General features: G+C 38.8%; 1 protein-coding gene across 3 annotated transcripts; it reads left to right on the forward strand.

Annotated features, from left to right (window-relative positions):
* The first annotated feature begins 922 nt into the window (after positions 1 to 922).
* On the forward strand, positions 923 to 22,589 carry zgc:123010 (RRM_SF domain-containing protein). Of its 3 annotated transcripts, none has more exons than XM_017464481.3 (16): positions 923 to 1,143; positions 12,307 to 12,380; positions 12,507 to 12,587; positions 12,720 to 12,776; positions 12,891 to 13,094; positions 13,249 to 13,374; positions 15,757 to 15,802; positions 17,654 to 17,744; positions 17,836 to 17,977; positions 18,067 to 18,171; positions 18,342 to 18,420; positions 18,599 to 18,632; positions 18,738 to 18,815; positions 18,914 to 19,016; positions 19,654 to 19,757; positions 19,927 to 22,589. In XM_017464481.3, exons 1-16 carry the CDS (start codon positions 1,092 to 1,094, stop codon positions 20,060 to 20,062), a joined length of 1,512 nt encoding a protein of 503 aa, XP_017319970.1. In that variant the 5' UTR covers positions 923 to 1,091; the 3' UTR covers positions 20,063 to 22,589. The 3 variants fall into 3 exon arrangements, with proteins under 3 accessions (XP_017319970.1, XP_047010116.1, XP_047010117.1); XM_047154160.2 differs by lacking the exon at positions 923 to 1,143 and adding an exon at positions 1,231 to 1,449; XM_047154161.2 differs by lacking the exon at positions 923 to 1,143 and adding an exon at positions 1,491 to 1,601.

The raw sequence follows: 22,589 nt of genomic DNA on the forward strand, positions 1-22,589 counted from the left end.
AGGTGAGAAAAAAAGCTCTTGCTTTTTTGTTTTCTTTTCAGGAACTAAACTAAACAAAAGCTCTTGCTTTTTTGTATTCAAGAACTAATAATCAGCTAAACTTGACTGTTATGAGATTTGAGATTTCTTGTCCTATTAAACACCATCGTAATCGCTAGCAAGGTCCCCCGTGCTGCTAGCATGGCAGACAATTGATCATTTTTCAAAGGGAATAACAAAAATACAGCATCAAACAAATTCAACATCAAACTAGAGTCACTAAGCACATTTCCGTATAAACATACTTAATGTGTTTCAGGGTGGAGGCTTTGTTTAAGTATATCAGGTCGGTCAAATTATAGGCTACTATACAAATTATATCTAAATCTCTGCTAATTAATTTTGCACTGTAAATACATGCCCAATATAGCTAGCAGGAAATGAAAGTGGCTAATTGGTGGCCATAAACTTTCAAAAGAAGTCACACAGGGCTCCCAGATAAAATTGCAAAGGTAATTTCTGCAAGACTCTTTTTGTAAGTGGCCATCGGTCATACTGAAATCATCGTTGATGTCTTGGACATTTTCAGCATATAATTTGAATGATGAAAATGTGACTTCTATTGTTGGTTTGTCTACAAAAATGATTAGAATTTGGACACTAAAATGTCTAATGTCCGTTACTAGAAAGGCAGATCAAATGTATGTGCATTTTATTTTTATTATCCAACCATTAATTAAAAAATATGACAATAGAAAAAGTTATTTTGTATGCGTATTGTTTGGTGTTCAGGATTTTTATTTATTTATTTATTTTAAATTGGAGCTTCAAGGGTTAAACTAGACGTTATCCTCCATTACTTGGCAATTTTGGCCGAACCTTTCCTTTAAACGCATGCACCGAGGCACAGACGGACACGCACTAGCGATCCCTTTAAGACGCACAAATGGGCGGAGCCTGCGGTCGGGCCAAAGTGTGCCGATGCTCAGGAAGCAAAGCACCATCCATTACTACCTATAGAAGTTTCGCTGTCTTATTGTGTAGCTTGTTTAAAGCTTGGGGCTACAGTCGAACGAATGTATCAATAGTTTCATTTAAATAAATAATGCTGAATGGTTGCGCTGATGAAGTTCAACATTTGCCGGTTGCTGGGGCTGGGGAGTGGTAAGTCTCACTCCTTTGGGAACTTTTCGCTTACTTTGCCAAACTTCTTTTTCACGCTGTGTTGAGGGCTCATTTAGCTCCATGTGCCAGAACAACCGCTTTTATTTACTCTCTGCTTGTGTCATATTTGACTGTGAAGCCTGATGAAGTTCTCTCGCTAGTTTCGAAGCAGCAACTTTGTACGGACGCCGAGTTGGCGGTTGTGTTGTGGATGTGTTGTGTTGTGTTGTAATGCTAGATGGTGAAACGCCTGCAGCAGCTGGTGGAGAGGCGCTGGTCACTGGATGGTGGCATATTTGCGTCGAGGTGCGGTTGAGTTACACGCCACGCTCAGATCAATAATTCCCCCAGTTTAACACTGACACGATAAGCTCAGTCCATAAACAATGTAGTTTCAATGTGGCCGTTTAAAATCTCGACTGATTAGTCTGCGATTGAAGGAAGCTCTGAGTGATCATGTAAGTCGCAATTCTTTCTTTACAAACAAACATTACCCGAAGGTCAGTTTGCATTTTAACTGCTACTTCTGTTACAGTTTAGCTTGTGGCAACTGGTCCACATGTCTTCTTTATCCAATTAAAGTCACTTCAAGTCTCAAATTCTTATATATATTCTGTCAATAATAATAATAATAATAATAATAATAATAATAATAATAATAATAATAAAATCTGGCAGTAGAACTGATTTTTTTGCTATGTTATGTGAAGATAAGGGATGCAGTGGGTAGTAATAATCCTCTGTATCAATATTCACTCTTAAATTATCAATAGGAATGACTAAATCTGTAAAATCTCTCAAAGTCCACCTGATCCAACTTGTCAAAGTTTGGCTCAATATATAAATACGCACAATAATATTTTGGCTGTTTATTAGAGACACTGAGCTTTTTATCCCTGTACTTTTCATCACCAAAAAAAAACATTAGGTCTGAGTTGACATTATGCTTACATGTTATTGATGGATTGAGGTTTGGATTAAACTCGTTCAGGTCAAGTGACCAGTCAAACAAGCTGATTACTATAAGAAATTAATCATAAATATAATAACTTTAACAGGGTTTAGTTATTTTATTAATTGTAGCAAGTATATAAGTCCCTGGGGTTCCCTGGTCCCTACGCTGAGAGCCCACTGATTTATAAGAACAGCCATCCTCTTCATAACCTGTCAATTATAGGAACGGCCGTCCTCTCCGTGCCCTGTCATCTGCAGGAACGGCCGTCCTCTCCGTGCCCTGTCATCTGCAGGAACGGCCGTCCTCTCCGTGCCCTGTCATCTGCAGGAACGGCCGTCCTTCTCCGTGCCCTGTCCTCTGTAGGAACGGCCGTCCTTCTCCGTGCCCTGTCCTCTGTAGGAACGGCCGTCCTTCTCCGTGCCCTGTCCTCTGTAGGAACGGCCGTCCTTCTCCGTGCCCTGTCCTCTGTAGGAACGGCCGTCCTTCTCCGTGCCCTGTCCTCTGTAGGAACGGCCGTCCTTCTCCGTGCCCTGGCCTCTGTAGGAACGGCCGTCCTTCTCCGTGCCCTGGCCTCTGTAGGAACGGCCGTCCTTCTCCGTGCCCTGGCCTCTGTAGGAACGGCCGTCCTTCTCCGTGCCCTGGCCTCTGTAGGAACGGCCGTCCTTCTCCGTGCCCTGGCCTCTGTAGGAACGGCCGTCCTTCTCCGTGCCCTGGCCTCTGTAGGAACGGCCGTCCTTCTCCGTGCCCTGGCCTCTGTAGGAACGGCCGTCCTTCTCCGTGCCCTGGCCTCTGTAGGAACGGCCGTCCTTCTCCGTGCCCTGGCCTCTGTAGGAACGGCCGTCCTTCTCCGTGCCCTGGCCTCTGTAGGAACGGCCGTCCTTCTCCGTGCCCTGGCCTCTGTAGGAACGGCCGTCCTTCTCCGTGCCCTGGCCTCTGTAGGAACGGCCGTCCTTCTCCGTGCCCTGGCCTCTGTAGGAACGGCCGTCCTTCTCCGTGCCCTGGCCTCTGTAGGAACGGCCGTCCTTCTCCGTGCCCTGGCCTCTGTAGGAACGGCCGTCCTTCTCCGTGCCGTGGCAATAGAGAGTTTCAGATATTGTGTACTACACAAAAGAAATGTAAGCCCATAAACTGCATTAAATAAAAGTGGAATAATATATTTCTTCTTTATAAAAATAGCAAAAAATATTTTGTGAACTTTACTTCTTCTGTCAGTCTGTAGTGTCATGACATGCGTATCTTACAAAAACTTTATTGTAAAAAACAAACAAACAAAAAAAAACATTTAAACAATGCCACAAAGTACATCATGTGATGGTCAGACTAAATGTTTATGGTTCACTTCCTGTTGGTCTGATAAATACGTTAAATAAGTGTTATAGAAAAAGGGCAACACTATTTTTCTTTCTTTATTTTTGTTGGCATGTTAACAAACCTATTATTTATCCATGATGCATTTGGTGGATTGTCGAAGTGTAATATATTTGACATATTGCCCACCCCTAGCATTGGGCCTATCTCTCATTTTGACTATGTCTGAGTATAAATAAAACAAATGTTCCTTTACCTGTGTATTTTCCAAAAATACGAGCGGATTTTAGACCTGAGTTAAATGCTGTGTCATCACCACCTAGGGGCTCAGACAACACAGCTAATGACCAAAGCCTAGCAACCACAATTGTTTATGTAATAGCTTAGAAATTAATTGAGAGAACAGAAACCCTTGGAATTCAGGAATTTGCTTGCTTGTGTAGAAGCTTATTTTCTCTATCAAGTATTCAGGCTGTCAAAACTACCAAAGTGCATGTTTTCTGTATTCTACCAGCCAGATACTGCCGTATCTGATACCATCTGATCGTGTCCCATCCAGTAACACAAAAGGTGTTTGATGAACGAAGGGAAAGAATAAAGTTCTTTGGAGTTGCTCTTTAGTAGGAGTTGTCAACTGGCAGACCGTGGTCCAGATGCAGAGCCAGCAAAGTATTTCAGCAGGCCAACCTGGAAATATACTGCAACACTGTGTTTGATTAAAAAAAGAAAGCCATAGTTCAATAGACTATGCTGTGGTTTATCACATGCATTTTTGTAATTGATTTAGCTGATGGCAGCTCATCTGAGCAGAGACTAGCTATAGGGTTATAGTAGGGCTGGGCAATTAAAATGGTATCGGTATTTATCGATGGTACACCTTTATCGGTAACGATAGAAAGAATGTTCGGTATACCGCCCGATAAAATGTAAACAGACATGAAGTTTGGTTGCATGAACAACCCTCAAGCATGCGCCATCCCTGGATCATAAACAGCCTATTGTATGCCTGGATAAAGGAGTGTGCTACGAGTGACAAGCAAACAACCAATAACAAGATGTGTATCTGAGGGCTTCTGTTGCGTCATCGCCATGTGACATCAGAACACATGTGAACATGAGTTCAGAGCCTGCTGAGGACATAGTGAATTAAAAAAAAAGACGCAGACACAGACCTCAGCAGAGTGTAATCGGGAAATAAGTGTTAAAGTGGGAGTTTTATACGAGGCTAGGCTAACTATGCTAACAGGCTGAACACAAACCAGAGCACCAGGAGTACCATTCTACTATAATGCGATGCTGATCTCCCTTAATGTTTGCCTTTTACATTGCACGCATTTTGTAACATTTTATTTTTTAGGTTCAAGAGTTTCTTTAACATATATTTAATCTTCATATACGATATTTGTTTAAATTCGATTTTGTTTTAGACTGTTAAAGCTAAAATTATTTATTGTTTGCCTTAAAGTGGGTACATTTAAAAATACAGTTGTTAAATTCAAGCCTTTTTTTCTACTGGTCTTTTTTAAAAAAAAAGATTAAAATGTATCAATAATTATCGATACCGAATGATATCAAACATTATATTGTGATAATTTTTTTAGCTGTACCACTGAGCCCTAGGTTCTAGTCATTTAAATCAGCAGGGGAAGGATTTTCATAGATTTTTAATTTCATTTACTCTCCTTTCTGGTTAGTGGAGTGGATAAATTGACTGTTGAAAGACAGTTGAACATAGAAGTAGCCTAAGCATTTTATTTCCCTTTTTAAGTTAAGAGTAAATATCATTCATCTGTTCACAGTTCATTTGTCAAAAATGATGACCAGCACAAATTAAAACATAAATGCTCTGAATTTACATGCCTTATTTATATCCAACTAAACTTTAATGGGTAAGCAATAAAAGGTAACTGTTGTCACCATTCATTGTTGGATCTTCATTGCTTATCTGGACCTTTTGTGGATTAGGAATTTTATGAAACTGGGCTTGGAAATTTGAATCAAACACACCCCTGCTCTAGATGGGGTTAAAATGAGTGTAGCAGAACATGGCTAATTCAGGATTAGCAAATACTGTGTCATGTTAGAAATATTAAGTTAATGTATAGTATCAGTGAATAATAGATAGCAAATAAAATTTGTGGAACTGTTGTATGAATCTGTGATGATTACAGTACAGTAACTGAACAAAGAGCTGTTAGTTACTGAAGTGTACTTCCTGCAAGCAAGCTTAAAAAGACATGATTATACGGGAAAAAAACATGCATTGTGCTTTTGTATGACGTGTTGATATTGATTTGATGACTTTGGGGCCTGCTCAGCAAGTTTTTTTGATGCATTTTCCATCATCCAAAATGATTATATAAAACAGCTTTCTTCATCCTGTTTTCCTTGTTTTGACAACACTTCATTTAAAGGGGAATCAGACATGACTGGTATGTTAAAATATAACACTTCAATGATTGAGGTAATAGCATGGCATTTTACAGTGATAATCTGAGAACACATGCTTACCAAAGCTACTATGTGGCTTCACAAAGTCCTCACATTGAAAGGGGAAGAAACTACACAACTGAACAGATGAAACAGCATGTGTTGTGGTTTGGGGAAACCTGTGTGATGTAGTGGTAGTTGAATTTTCAAAAACGGGTGAAAAAATAATAATCAGGCTTGGGCCAAAATTCGGTTTTTCCATCAGTACATCATACTTTGACACAACAACTTTAGGAATCCATAAATATGGCCAAATGTTTGTTGATACCTGATCATCACACCCATATGTATTAAAAAAAAAAAAGAGTTTATACTCATCAAGCATTTTAATTGGAACCCCTGGTCACCTGCTCATTTACACAATTATCTATTCAGCCAATCATGTGGCTGCTGTGCATAAAATCATGCAGATACGGGCCAGCAGCTTCTGGTAATGTTCACAACCATCAGAATAGGGGGAAACGTAATCTGTGATATTGATCATGGTATGATTGTTGGTGCCAGATGGGCTGGTTTAAATATTTCTATAACTGCTGATTTCCTGGTATTTTCACACACACAACAGTCTCTAGAATTTACTCAGAATGGTGCAGTAAAGAAAAACATCCAGTGAGCAGCAGTTCTGCAGAGAGAAGTGCCTAATGGCCAAGCTGGTTGGAGCCGATAGAAAGGCTACAGTAACTCGGATAACCATTCTGTACAATTGTGGTGAGCAGAAAAGCATCTCAGAATGCGCAATACATCGAACCTTGAGGTGGATGGGCTACAACAGCACATCGGGTTCCACTTCTGTCAGCCAGTAACAGAAAGCTGAGGCTGCAGTGGGCACAGGCTCATCAAAACTGAACAGTTGAAGACTGGAAAAATGTCGCCTGGTCTGATGAAGCTTTATTTCTGCTGAGGCACACAGATGGTAGTCAGAATTAGGCAGCAACAGCATGGGCCCAACTTGCCTTGTCAATACTCCAGGCTGATGGAGGTGATGTAATGGTGTGGGGAATGTTTTTTCTTGATACACATTGGGCCCGTTAATACCAATCAGTCATCGCTTGAATACCACAGCCTATTTGAGTATCATTGCTGACCATGTGCATCCCTTCATGGTCACAGTTTACCCATCTTCTAATGACTACTTCCAGCATGATAATGCGCCATGTCTTGTGGAACCCATGCCATGGAGAATTGAGGCTGTTCAAAGGGAGGCCCCATCCAGTGTTCCTAATAACATGCTCTGTGAGTGTGTGTACATCCCATTCCACATTTAGTTTAATTCCCATTTGCTGTTATAACAACCTCCACTCTTTGGGAAGGCTTTCCACTAGATTTTGAAGTGTGGCTGTGGGAATTTGCCCATTCAGCCACAAGAGCATTAGTAAGGTGGCTGATGTTGGGTGAGGAGGTCTGGGGCACAGTGTGTTCCAGTTCATCCCAACGTTCAGTGGCGTTGAGGTTAAGGCTCTGTGCATGCCACTTGAGTTATTCTACTCAAAACTTGGAAAGCATGTCTTCATGACGATTGCTTTTTACATGGGGACATTGTCATGCTACAACTGATCTGGGTCCCTTCGTTCCTGTGAAATTCTACAGCGTACAAGGAAATAATAATAGTAAAAAAAATATATATATGTGTGTGTGTATATATAATATGTATATATAATATGTATATATTTTTTATATATATAATGTGTATGTATGTGTGTGTGTGTGTGTATATATATATATATATATATATATATATATATATATATATATATAAATAATATAAAAAAATATGTAGATTTTATATATATACATACACACACAATTGTGTGCTTCTAACTTTGTGGCAGCAGTTTGGAGAAGGCTCACATATGAGTGTGATGGTCAGGCATCCACAAACTTTTTGCCATATAATGTATATTTACCCCCTGGGGGAAAAAAGAAAGTTATATATGTTAATATTGCCTTGGCTGTCTGCCCAAAGATGTAAACAACCTTTCTAGCTAAGTTCACTTTCCTCCCACAGTGTATGCCACAATTTGATCAAATTGTTGGATAGTTATGTACTATACGCTAATATCTGTTTTGCTAATCAGTTCATTTTTTAAAAATTAGACTGTCTAACTGTCAGCGATGCTCCTGCACAGCAGTTGGAATTAAATAATTAAAAAGTAGAACTTTACTTATGGTTGAGACACATGCAAAAGAGAGATTATGATTCAGGAAATTCTGAAAGCTAGTAGAAAATGTCAAAATCTACCATGTCAGTCTCCCACACACACATGATTCAGAGTATGTATATTTAAATAAAGGCCTATCACAGCTAGTTGTGTGTGTATATACCAGACAATAATAGATTTATAACTACATGGAAAAACAGTGAGCATTTAAATTCTGTGATATACTGTGTATCATTGTTTGATACAAGGCTTTCAGTTTGATGTCTGTGTATCAAACAATACATTCAACAGGCTGCATATTAAAGTAAGTTGTTGTTGCTAAATTTTTGTCAAGTGCACACAGTCTCCTCTGAAAAAGTGGCTGCCTCAAATCAGGACAGGTGATGGTTTAAAAGAAATTTCTATACACACTGTTTTCCACACTAGCAGATTAGCATACTTTGTGTACTAGCGTATTAGCTTGAGGAAAAAGCAGTGGTTTCAGTTATGATGCTGATGGCCAGTAAGAGGTGGACTGAAGCATTACATTGTGCCAAATACACCTTGTGTACAACACACTGCTGCTAAGATCACACACATCATCCTGCTGTGTCAGTCTCTAAAAATAGGTGAAAACAAAGAGCAAAACACTGAGCAAACTCTGCTGCATTCAGATAGCATTTCCACACTGATTCAGTTAAATAACACATCACTTTTTTTATTTTTTTACTCTGTTTATGTGGAGCATCCACCATACGTTCCTGTGTCTTATTGGTTACTATAGCAACAATATTGTATTATGGTGCACCCAAGTCATTTTGGAAAGTTCATCTTTGAGTTGAATGAACGCCACCACAAAGTCATAATTACGAGTGGGGAAACAGGATTTTCTTTGAGCCTTAAGGTTCTGAGTTGGGGGCGTGTCAGTAAGAAAACATGGCGGAATCAACGGATGCAACATTTGTAGTTGATAAATTTGTTGAAATTTAATGTTTACTCCATATCAGAAGCCGATTTCAGTTATGTCTTTGGTATATGCAACAAGTTATTGAAATACAAGCAAATTGCTTAACATGCCTTTTGTCAGGCTTTTTTATTTACAATAAAACAAGCTAATTTCCTGCACAAAGTAAGGTAACATTATACGATTGATATAATACGTAATGATAAAGATTACAGTGGCTTCATAAATTGATTTTATAACATAAAAAAGCAAAACACATGCGGTGCATTCTTTGTTCATTTTCTAGAAGTAGAGTAAAAAAAACAACAACTCCGAGTGCGTTAATTTGCCTTGCAGCCTGCACTACTGTCGGAGCTGAGCTGTTATAGAAAATTAACCAGTTTTAACCTAAATGAATCTCACTGGTTACATTTGCAAATTCAACAGCGTTGTGGAACGATTTTTGATGACCTTTACTTGAAATGTACATCATTGCACCCCAAATAGTTAAATAGGCTACATGTTAAATAGACTTCGGCTTCAGACTTGGCAAAAGTCTTTGATTTCGGGACAGGATTTCTCTTGCTTTTTAGCGAAGTACATTGTTAAGCCTCAGATTTGGATTACTTGCATACTGTGTATCCTTTCAGATGGTTTTTCAAATGCTGAGTGTAACAAAATAGATATTGTAATATGGAGGAATTTGAGTTTGTTTGTTAACTCTGCTGCATTTAGATAGCCTTTCCTCCCTGATTCCGTCCAGGCTAAAGAAATCACTGCAGTGATCGGTAAGTTCACATTTACTAGTGAAGAACACAGGATTCCAAGACACATCTAGCACTATAGAGACAGCAGGCATAACTTATTGCAGAATGGGAAAAGCCCTGTGCTTCAGACACACCTCCTTGTGAATCATGCCAGTGAAAGCTGGCCTTGTTTTAATTTTGTCACATTCTAATGCAAAGCTTCTGTTTTGTTCATATGCTGGTAACACAAACACTGTCAAAGTTTGTTATTGTGCTTGTAGAATGTTTCAATCAACTGAAATGGAACCCTAAGGCATGTATCCAGGTAATGCTTAGTTGTGCTGTATCAAGTGTATCACATCGAGGCACCACCATATTGCATTGTATTGAATTTGAATTTTATGTACTATTAAACTCTTCACTAATAATATAATTTTGTACCAGTGCCTTTACTTTAAAACATTGCTGGTTCACAGGTTCAATACAACTGTTCCACTTGGTCATTTGATTTGCAGTGTAATCTGATTTCTGACTGATTTTGTTTTTTCTTTGGGCAGTTGCTATGTGGCTGCATAAAATGTCTTTCATTGTCTCATTATCCTTTTGTATGGAAATCTGTGGAATGTATAAAAACTTTCTGAGGAGCTTTGTGGATTGCAGCCTTATTAGCTCATACCAGAAGAAGAGCATAGGTATGCTATGCCTAAAATTATCATGTGACCTTTGGTACTGCCTTGTTTTATGCCACATGCGCAGTGTGTCTGGCATGTTCCTGAAACGCTGCTGTTTCAAGTACAAAAGCTCTGAGAATGCAGGTTAAAGATCAGGAAGCTGCTAGTTATAGTCTGCATTATTGATGACCGACCTCACAGCCACAGTAATCGGCATGTAGTGTTTTTTTTTTTTTTTTTTCTTTTTTTTCCCCCCTGTAATGAAAATTGTTTGGAAATTTTTTTGTTGTATTTATCTGAGTGTAATCAACAGTTTCCGTTGTGTAGATGCGGGCAGATCACCGTGTGAACATATGGGTTTGGTTCAGCACTCGCATTCGAGTAGAATGAGACGATACTTTCTGACTTGCCTGTCATTTGAGAAGCTCCTCACCTGTACCCTTGCGCTTCTCCCTCTCCTTATGTCACAATTGTAGCAAGTGAAATTAGTCCAGTTTGTGTGGTTTGTCCCACGTCTAAGCTGCCAGCTTTGTCAAGATCAAATGTGTTTTGTTTAATTACATTTCAGAGAGTGGTTTTAGATTCGATTTGTAAGACATGTTGTGTTTGCTTTATGTTCAATACCAGTGTAATGTAGTATTTTAGATTACTTGTGTAGTCATTGAAGCTGTGCCAATTTATATGACTGTTTTTGTATTTTATCGTTAAATGAAGCAGTCAGTGCTTTGCTCATCCTGTGTGAACCCAAAATTTTATTGCCTAGTAAAAGCACGGGTGATAAGTAAGCAATTGTCATGGAAGAGACATCATCTGGTGTTCCGATGTCTCATTTGGGGAGTGTTCAGGGTCATGTTAAGCTTTAAGCAAATATAATGTAAAGTGCTTGCCCTTACACACTCAGGAAGTTCAAGCTGAATGTTTAAGCCAAACTGTTATCTCCTTAAATTATTAGCCTCCTTGTATTATCAGATGCCACTTGATTTACTTGGTTTTTCCAAACTTCCTGAATAGTGCTTGGGTTTAAAGCCTTGTATTTAGATTGATTTTCACCACATCTATGAGCAGAAACATCAAGCCAATCCCTGAAACACAAGAAACTGTTAAATGTTAAGAGGCTAGAGCAGGGGTTCCCAAACTTTTCCAGGGCAAGGCCCCCCAAATGGCATTTACATTTGACCGAGGCCCCCCTTTTGCAAGATGTCTTTGAAACACATTAAAAGTACAGACTTCTGAATATATCTCCCTTTTAAAAAAAAAAATAAAATAATAATAATTACATCTTGCATCTTTACATTACATTAGGAATAGATTGTGTGTGTGGTTGTCCTGAAAAAAAAAATCACGTAAAAAAAAATCAAAATCATGTGTTGTTTATTTTTCACACCAAATTTTTTAGCCCCCCCCTGGTGGCACCCACTTTAAAAACCACTGGTCTAGGGCATACTAACAGTACATTTATTCATTTAGCAGACATTTATTTATTTAGTACAAACAGTAATTGTACCCTGGGCCGTTATTTTGTTTGACTTTTCTATAGAGTGTGATAGGTTTCTTTTCTCCTTATCCCTTATATACCTTTGTGCTAAAGAGTTCTAAAGACTCATGGAAATGACACAATCGAAAAGGAGCCTTAAAGTTTCCATTGAATCACAGAACATTCATTTGGACATGATTACGTGCTTCCCACGAATACTTTCTGCCTGGTTCCCACTTCTGCTTTTGTGAAAATGGATATTTTCCCCTTGTGTTGTCACATGACTGCTTGCTTAAAATGTTACAGCCCTCAATTATATCCCACAGCAGTATTTTCTCTGCGTTGGCTCTCTCAAACAAACTGTCATTGTTGGCTCTAGCTGGACTTGTGTTTGGATGCTTAAATATTCTGAAAATGTCTTCTGCAACTCCTCCGCAGGCTCCAGTGATCAAACGCTAGAGAAGATGGAGACTGGTGCTTCGTCTGACCACAGTCAGGACGCACTCTCTCAGGTGCAGGAAATGCTGTTTTTCATTTGATGAGCACGGTTTTCTGTGGGTGGACAAGTTAATTTTGTTTGGCTGATTCTTTTTGAAAAAGCAAAGTAACCATGTTTGTGTGTTTTGTTGGTGTTTCAGAATGGATTGAATGGAGAGGAGGGCCTCAGTGAAGAGGAGAAGGCCAGAAGGAGAGCTGAGAGGCGAAGAGCTAAAAGGAAGGTTAGTTGGATGCTTATACATGCAGATGAGCTTAAAAAAAATAAGAAATACTATATCACGGAGTTTGGTATCAAAACACATGATTAATATTAAGGGAAGAGAACTAGCAAGATGTTTTCATTTTCACTTCAGCGTCAAAGAGAGCGAAAGAAACTCGAACGCGGTAAAACAGATGAGCGCACTGTACAGGTACATGGCCATTTTTGCCACTTTTTACGTTAATTATACAGTCTAATATGGGTTCTGGGCACTATTATATTTCTGTATTACATTATTACATTGTGTTTGTTTCTTGTTTCTCAGGAGGAGGAAGAACATGCAGGTGTTGACTCGGAGCTGGATGATAGTGGCTCTGAGGTTGATGACGAACAGATTGAGGAGCAGCAGGTGGAATTGAAGGAAAGAGTGATGGAGAAAGAATGTCATCCATGTAAAGACAGCGCCACACCACCACTGGCATCGGGAAACAAAGGAAACCAACAGCCATCAGCTTGGTCCTGTGAGGAGGTGCTGTACACGTCGCACTTCATCGGCAATCAAAGTAGCTCTATGAAGCTATCCAAAGCAAACTCTTTGAAGCAAGATTAGAAAAGGAACTCGAATTACAGAGTGGTTCAACAAGTCTTTATTAAGCTTGGCACTTTCAATTTCTCTTCTTCAGGATCCGGAATGGGACGTGAGCAGTGCTTTTGTTGCTAATGCTGTTAGTCACATCAGGCCCAAAACCAAGAGCAAATCAGGCCGTAAATCCAAAGAGAACAAAGAAAACGAGGCCAGAATCAGAGAGGTGAGTGTGACTGCAGTAATAAACATACTACCAAAATGTATACAGAAGCACAGAAGAAAGCTGTAAATCCTACCTTAGAAAATGAACAGCTGCGTTTTCTCGTAGCTCATGCTGTCACATGAATATATAATCGGTCAAGGCACTACGTCACTGGGTTTAAAGATCAGTACAGAGGATCGTAACTATACTAGTAGTTCCTTGAATGTCTTTTATTGCTTTTTAGAGATGTCCCTTAGTACACAGGCTTCCAGTCCTAAGGGACACCCAGTGACTATGAATATTTATTCTGTTCTAACTCTAAACACACTTTCATTACATTGAAAACTGATTAATTAGTTCAAACATGTCAAAACTTGCAAAACAACAACACTGGAACATTGTGGCTTCTTATTTGAGATCTTAGCTGGTAGGCTGTGGGACAAAGTCAACAATATCCCAAAATATCTTATGTAAATGTTCTTTGTGGTATTATATTAACATTAAGGGAAATTGAATATGGGGGGGAGGAATACCATAGACATAATAGAAATAGAAGCTGTAAGTAATTAAAGAAACACAGTGGCTATAAAAAGTCTACACACCCCTGTTAAAATGGCAGGTTTTTGTGGTGTAAAAAAATGAAACCAAAATAAATCATGGCAGAAATGTTTCCAACCTCAGTGTGCAATTACAATCTATGAAAACTGTGAAAACCAAAGATTTTAGCGGGGGAAAGAAAAATAAAATAATTATAATAACATAGTTGCATAGGTGTGCACAACCCTAAACTAATACTTTGTTGAAGCACCTTTTGATTATTACACCATTTTGGGGTAAGAGTCTATCAGCGTGGCACATCTTGACTTGGCAATTTGTTTCTGCCCTTTCTTGCAAAAACATTCCACGTCCATCAAATTATTTATTTTCTAAGGGCATCCTGTGCACAGCCCACTTCAGGACACACCACAGATGTTTTTTAGTTGGCTTTAGGTCTGAGCTTGCTCTGCTTATGTCAATCAGAAACATTGAATCTTTAACATTGATCATCTTCTTTTGGTTAAGCCATTACTTTGTTGATTTGAATTTATGCTTTGGGTGGTTGTAGTGCTGAAAGGGGAAATTAATTTTCATCTTTAGCTTACTAGCAGACATCTGAAGGTTTTGCACTAAAATTGTCTGGTATTTCTATCTATTCATGGTTCCCTCCACCTTGATTAAAGCCCCAGTTCTGGCTGAAGAAAAGCAGCCCTAAAGCATGATGCTGCCACTACCATGCTTCACCGTGGGTATGGTGTTCTTTTGGTGATCGATGTTGGGTTTTTTTTTTTGTTTTTGTTTTTTTTTGTATCAAACATACCTTTTGGAAGTATGGAATTCTTATACCTTTTGGAATCAATCTCATCAGATCACAAGAGATTTTGCCTCATGGTTTGGAATGATCTAGTTGGGCTTGGATGTGTTTTGTGAGAAAGGGCTTCTGTCTAAGCACCCTACTCCATAGCCCTATCATCTGAAGAATATGAGAGATTGTCACAAGCAGAGAGTAATCAGTACTTGTCAGATATTCCTGCAGTTCCTGTAATGTTGCTGTAGGTCAATGGCTGCATCCCTGGTAAGTTTTTGTCTTGTTCTTTTGTATATTTTTGCAGGATATCCAGTTCTTGGTGGTGATATTGTGGTGCTCCATATGTTTCTCTCATTTGTTTATGATTGCCTTCACAGTTCCATGGTATATCAAACGTTTTGGAAATTCTTTTTTCTCTCTCTTGAGCGATACCTTTCAACAAGTGAGATACCATGCATGCTTTGCAGGCTCTTCGTGGACCATGGCTACAGCAGTCAGATGAAACCAAGATGATGTGAAGAAAATCTTACAGAACCAGCTGATCTTTATTTGGGGTTAATCAGAATCATTTCATTGATGACAGGTGTATGATAATTACTTTTGAACACAGATTGAATTTGATGGTGGTTAACCAGGTGATTGTAACGTTAAATTGTCCTATTTTTTCCCTAAAATGTTTGATTTGTTTTTCAGTTTATTTTTATATGTTGTAATTTCACATTGAGGGTGGAAAAAGTTCTGATACGATTAATCTTGGTTTCATTTTTTTACATCACAAAAAACTGTCATTTTTACAGGGGTGTGAAGACTTTTTATATCCACTGTAAGTTGCAGAATTCTTAATGTTTATAGGTTAACCAAGACGTAGGATAAAATCTGTGGAATATGGAGAGTTTCTGATGGTCAGGACTGGTGCAGCAAGTGCTGGCAGCTTTCTGCAGTGAGCCTATGGCCTGCTTGCTGTGGCATGTTTTAAAAACTGCGGTGTAAAGACTTCTTGAAATTTGCACACCACTCACTGCTTTATATCTGAATGAGACTGCTGATTTTCCTTTCAGGTCAGTGGATCTGAGTCTGTGACTAAAAGAAGTGCCTCACTGACTGGTATGTTGTACACATGCATTCACACGTTTGTATTAAATAATCAAATAATCAGGCATGGCTGTTTAAACTGGATTGTTATTAACATGGGTGCTTATGGATCTAAGAAACCCACTGTATGTGCTGCTGTATTAGACACTGTTGTCAGCTACTTTCATATGTCAGCACCTTCACCACACCCAGCTCTACCCTGATAAAATTCTCACTTTGTCCTTTTATTAGTTTATAAACTAATTTTTAAATTATTTTTGTTGTACTATTTCTTTTTCAGACATGTCATGTAAATATACTTGTACTGATGATTTGATTGAGCCTAACATCAGGACACTTGGGCAAAGCAGTGAGATGTTGGCTAATGTAAATGTACTATGAGACAGACATTATTAAAAACCAAGACCTACTTGTCTTGAACAAGTGTTTTACTGTCACTGATCAGGTTGGAGATCCCAACAGTTATTTTCAAATTCATACAAGTAGAATTCAGCTATCAAACAACTGCACAAGGTATAATTTTACAACAATGAATTTATTATAAATTCTATCTTAATGTAAGCTAAATCTAATGTGACCTGCCTCAAGCTAGCTTAGTTACATCACATAAACATCCTACCTAACCAATTGTCACCTTCACATGACCTTCCATATATTTACAGGGTTCATACAAGGTGTTTGAATTTGGATTTTTGAAATTTAAGTACTTGAAAATAACCATATTTTATCTAGTTGCACTTAAAAGTGCGTGAATTATAAAAAGTCAATAAATGCACAATTTCTAAATAACTTGTTTTATTTTTGATAGAACACGAATCCAATCGTTTCACTTAAAATATGATTTCCTGCTGCAGCTCCTCCTAAGAAGCTAAGAACTGGGGTCAAGTTTAAGAATAGCTAAACAGTATTAAACAGTAAACCGACCACCAGACTGCCTTAATCCCTGCATAAATTCCCTTATAAAATAAAAACATTGATCCAGAGCAAATAGTTGTCTCAAATAAATAAGTACTTACCCACATCCATATGTATTTGCACCTGGCTTACACATAGGTTACAGTGTTGACAAGTTTGCACTGCCACTTTAATTTCATTCAAATCTGCTGCTGTATCTACAGTGTTCTTATTTTTTATTTTTTTATGTATACACACACACATTATGTATATATCTATTCTTATTTGTTTATTATATATATGTATGTGTGTGTGTGTGTGTGTGTGTGTGTGTTAAATCACTAAAATGAAAAGAATGAGAGATTGCTTCTATTTTCTGCACTGCCCTTTCCCCTATCTATGTCTCATTCCCCTTCTCTTCCCCTGTACTTTGTTCATGTTGCCACCAATTTGAAAACAAAGCATGTTTTCTCTGAGTGAATTGAGAAAAAAAAAAAACCCAACTTATTTAGCATTTTAAGAAGTGTAAAAAATAAATAAATAAATAAAAAATTCTTTTAATGGGACAAAAAAAAAAAAACAATCCCAACTTGGACAATCGTCAGTATCTGGCCGTGGTGCCTTAGTATCCTTTCTGTGTAGGGAAACGCTCCATATCTATGTTTTAAGATACTGAAGTCTATATCTCTCTATATTCATGCATAATTGTATTCACAGAATATTTAGACATGTCCCATGTTTCATTGACACCCTCTACTTTTCTTTATTATTTACCTAATAATAAAGTGCACGGTCGTGCTGCTACTCTGAATGCCTGTTGTGTGGATAGAACGGACCATCCGTGTGTGTGGACGCAGGGTTTGGGGGACATGGGGACTAACCATGCCAGCAAAATACCCATCTGTTTATTTATCTGGCTGTTTGTTTCCTTTGAGGTTTGAACTTTGAGGTTTTCTCTCTCCATTGCAGAAAAGGGGATCAGACTGGTAAATGAGGGCCAGTACAGTGAGGCTGTTAACATGTTTACAGAAGCTATCAAATGTGACCCAAAGGACTACAGGTACTATCATTCCATCTAGACAGTAAATATGCATCATTGAACTTCTCTGATATTAAACTCTACCCTTTTATTTGTCCTTGTGTCATGGCAGATTTTTTGGGAATCGCTCATACTGTTATTACTGTCTGGAGCAGTACTCTCTAGCACTTGCTGATGCTGAAAAATCTATTCAGATGGCCCCCGAGTGGCCTAAAGGCTACTACCGCAAAGGAAGTGCCCTCATGGGCCTTAAGGTAAGACTGTATTTGTCCTCATGCTCAAAATCATGATGATTTGGTGTTACTATTTATCATCCTGTGTATGCTGTGTACTCCTCTGTTAGAGGTACAGTGAGGCTGAGAAAGCTATGGAGCATGTCCTGAAGCTGGACAAGGACTGTGAGGAGGCAGCCAATGACCTTTTCTACTGCAAAGTGCTGCAGTTAATGGTTAGTGAAGGAGTAGAATCTGTCTTTAACATTCACATATTTGGAGACATTAAAAGCCAGTGCATTGTTTATTATTATACTGACAAGAGAACCAATAAATATGGCCTCCATAGATGATGTCACTGAGTGCAAAAGATAAAAATGCTGTCTGGATTGCCTCTGTTCAACAGGATCTTGGGTATGAAGAGGAGCAAAGTGTGCTTCTGCTTGAGAAGTACAGCAAAGTACAGGCTGTTCTTGCAGCCAGAGGTATTCTAGTAAATGTATGACTATGAATTATTGAATGATGTGAATAGTGCAGCTACTCTTTCAGCCACTTGAGGGCAATATTTCCATACACTCCTAGAAATGGGGTTACTGAGAGAGAAATGGATAGTGGTGAAAAGTATAAAATGTTATTTATCATCAGATAAAATTCTTTTCACAGCAGCAAACAATGACTCTACGCTCCTTCAGCCAGGGTGAGTGAAAACGGCTGCCTGCAATGTTTCATAAACTTATTGCATGCATATTGCATGTGTCTCATGGGTTTGCTCATTATCGCTCTATCTCTTCCTCCACCTCAGAAGTCCATGCCCTTCTCTCTGGGTGGGTAACGTAACCACAGAACTGACGGAGAAGCACCTGTGGGACCTTTTCAAAAAGTAAGACTGGAGCCCCGAGACTCTTCAGCTTTGCTGTATTACACTTGTTTACTTTCCATCATGCTGTTGCGTTGACTCACTCCTGCTTGTTTTTCCAGCCATGGAGAAATTGAGAGCATTCGAGTGCTGCACGAGCGTTTCTGTGCCTTTGTAAACTTCAGGAACGCCAGCATGGCTGCACGGGCGATGGAAAAGCTCAATGTGAGTTGTTGTCTTTAGTACAAAGATGTTTGAGTGTTAATAATTTCCCAAGATCTGACCGTGTTACCTCAAATGAAGCACTGTGAACATTTTTAATGTCGTCTGAACAGAGATTTTTCCTCCCTCATATACTCCCTATATTGGTCACCTGCCAGTTCCCATCCACCAGCCAGCTCTCCCCCATCACACCAGGGAGGGTGAAGGCTAACACACGCCTCCTCTGAGACACATGAAACCGTATCTTATCAAACCGCTGCTCAGAGCCACATAACGTTAGGAGAAATGCATTATCTGCGCTTTTCCACATTAATGAGCTCACGGACGGCTGTTGACTAGTGTCAATGTGATTGATGGGGGATAGAGTAATGACATCCCTCTTACCCAGACAGCTTGGCCAGATTTGCTCCCTTCGCTCCTGGACATGGAAGGCTGTGGCATCAATGGGATTCGAGCTTGCAGTTTCCTGACAATAGCGACCAGATTTACAGATGGACTATTGCCATTAGCCACAATGTCACATGCGCAACCTCTCAGCATGACTTCCGAAAGTGATTTTACGACAGGACATGAGTAATAAAGAAACGTTATTTGAATGGTATTCGAATGTGTTTTTAAAATTTCATTTTACACTTAACAGGGCCATTTGATAGAAAACACACGGTTAGTAGTCCGGTATCCAGACAGACGCATCCTGAAACCATTTCCTGTTTCTGCTGCACCACAGGCTGCAGGAACTGCTGGGTAATGAGCTTTACGTTAATGTATCTGGGATTTCTCTAAAGAACTGCACTGTTTTGTTCAGATTACACTGTGTTTGTTCCATTTGTGTGTGTGTGTGTGTGTGTGTGTGTGTGTGTGTGTGTGTGTGTGTGTGTGTGTGTGTGTGTGTGTGTGTGTGTGTGTCCTCCAGAGCAAGGCGCAGGGGCCCTGTCAATGGAGATGAGTGCTATTTCTGGAGGACCACTGGCTGTCATTTTGGGGACAAGTGTCACTATAAACATATTCCTGAGCAGCGGGGCAAAGACAGAAAGCCCTGGCAGCCCTGATCAGTGCACTCTTCCTCCTCTCTTCAACCTCATGTTTCTAAATTACTTTCTATTTTTCTCACTCAGAGCCAAAGGACATGGAAAGTGATTGCATGGACTGTGCGACTTCAGAGACCTTTACTCATTTGAATGGAACTCAAGCCTGTCTTACTATGATGCTTTTGACTCAGTTCAACAATGACATTGGTGCCTTGGAATTGGTTCAAAGTGCTGTTATCACTTCCAGATTTGTAGAGAATGAGGAGAACATGACTCAGAACAACGAACAGTCCCTTTAGCAAGGGTTTGGGTGTTTGGTTGAGGCTGGAGTTTGAGGCCAGACCTGGTGTCTCCTGTCATCTTTGCTCTTCGTTCTTCTGTGCAAACACTGCTGAGCCAAAGCACAGCCTTTGACCACTGCTCACTTTTGAGTTCAAACCCAAACAAATGCCTTTCATGTAGATGAGGTGTTGTGAAACCTTTCTCCCATGTTCTTTTATGCTTCATCAAGAAATCTTGCACAAACAAAGTGGTTGGTTAAAGCCTGTGTGTGGATTTTACCAAAGAATAACACCGTTTTCTATGGAGTACAAATTGTTTAATAAAAATGTTAGTGAGACAGAAACATCATTTTATATTTATGTACGGATATTATTATTATTATTATTATTATTATTATTATTTAAATTTTTTTTTTTTTTTTTAAAGGTTAAGTGCAAATATGTGCGCACTTCGTTTCAGCGTATTTGTGACCAGGCTTATTTTTGTTTGACTAACATTGTGGAGGTATAATGGAGAAAACAACTTTTGTTCATTTTCTCAAAGGGTCTTTATGTTAAAAAGACAAAAAAAACATCAACAAAATGGGTTCAAACCAGCATTTAAATGCTCATAGCTGGTTTTATCCAAACTGTTTTTTCCCCCCTTTTGCAGATTGTTGCACTTTATACTTCAGCACACACTATGTGTAATTTAAGTATTGTTAGATTGGGAAATGGTGCATGTTTTAATATCAAGAATTAGTTTTATATTTACGTATGCATTAAGACAATATTTTCCAAAGGTATTGACTACAATTCTGGTTCTTTAGCAGTTTTTTTGTTTGTTTGTTTGTTTGTTTTTTTTTTTGTCTTTTGTTTTCAAGATAATAGAATTACGGACATACAGTTCTTCTCACACTTCTTAACAAAAGCCTCCTTAAATATTGTTTACGTATTGTGTTTTGGAAGTAATGCAGGAGTGTTCAGTGTTTAAATGTTATTCTTGTTGTTCCTGTTTTTGTTTTTTTCTCTTTCTCATTTTATTTTATATTTTTATTTTATTTTATTTATTTTTTTTGATTGTGTAACCCAGGAAGTTGTTCTTACTTATGATGTTTTTACTGGACCAGGCCAGTGTGGACTCTCTTCTTTACTATGTTTATAGCAGCAGATAGTTACAAAGGGTTCTGGATGAGACTCCATTTTCAAAAGATTTGCGTCAGTACACATCAGTTATAGCATGTGGATAAAAGTGTGTAATGTTGGAAGAATTTTTTTTACCTGAGGAAAGCTGATTGTGTTGAGGGCCTGATTTACTGTTTGACAGTCTTAAACTAAAACAACAACAAAAAAACACTAATGGCAGATGTGCAGAACTCTATTCCTAGAAAGCTGAAGCTCGAGAATGTTTGTTTGGTGTTTTCCCTGATACAGCAAGCTTTGCCCAAAATCAGTCAGTCAGGTGTGTTCAGGAAAAACCCCAAAACTGTGTCGTGAGGTTTCCTTGCAGGTTTTGTGCTGTACTGCTACAACGCACAGTTATGTCCGTGTCTTTGCCTTTTTGCTAGTATAGCACATTACTCTTGACTGTTCAGTAATACTTACTCAAATTGAACCCTTTGGTCAATCGTGTTTAGGCTTTAACTGAATATAGTAGCTAGTTCGAGGAGTATCACTTTTTGTTTCATTAATTTGGGTTTAGTCTATTACCTTCCTGGAGAACATGGCATATCGAGCTTTATGGATATTACCCTTCACATTAGTGTGTTACATAATGGTTTAATAATTTTGGGTTCACTCTCTTCATGTCAAATGTGTGTTTTGCTCCAAAATGAGCTGACAGCTGAAATAGTGAGCATTTGCATTCTGTTCCCAAACAAAGGATCTCTATTTTATTATTTTGCGGAATAATGGAAAGTTTTGCATTACAAGTTTTCTCACTCCTGTAAACAATAACATTCAACTTCTTTTCCATTTTTCATCAAAGCAAACAATTCTGGAAAAAAGGCTCCTCTTTTCCAAATTTGTTGTAGCCTTCATCAAATTATAAAACAAAATCTTCCATGTTCCTGACACTTTTCCTGTAACAGCAAACGGAAGTGTGTGTATATATAAACATTCTATGTTAAAATTCTTTAAATGCCCCCCCCCCCCCCCCCCCCCCCTTTGGCATTGCCATATTGTAACTGTAACACACATCTCAATAGACAATCATGTCTCATTAAGTGTTCTAATGCCCTGCACTGTACTGCCAAAGAGCTCTTGTAATAAATATACTGACTAACTAA

Source organism: Ictalurus punctatus, chromosome 3 (assembly GCF_001660625.3).
Source record: "Ictalurus punctatus breed USDA103 chromosome 3, Coco_2.0, whole genome shotgun sequence".
In the NCBI taxonomy this organism is placed as follows: domain Eukaryota; kingdom Metazoa; phylum Chordata; class Actinopteri; order Siluriformes; family Ictaluridae; genus Ictalurus; species Ictalurus punctatus.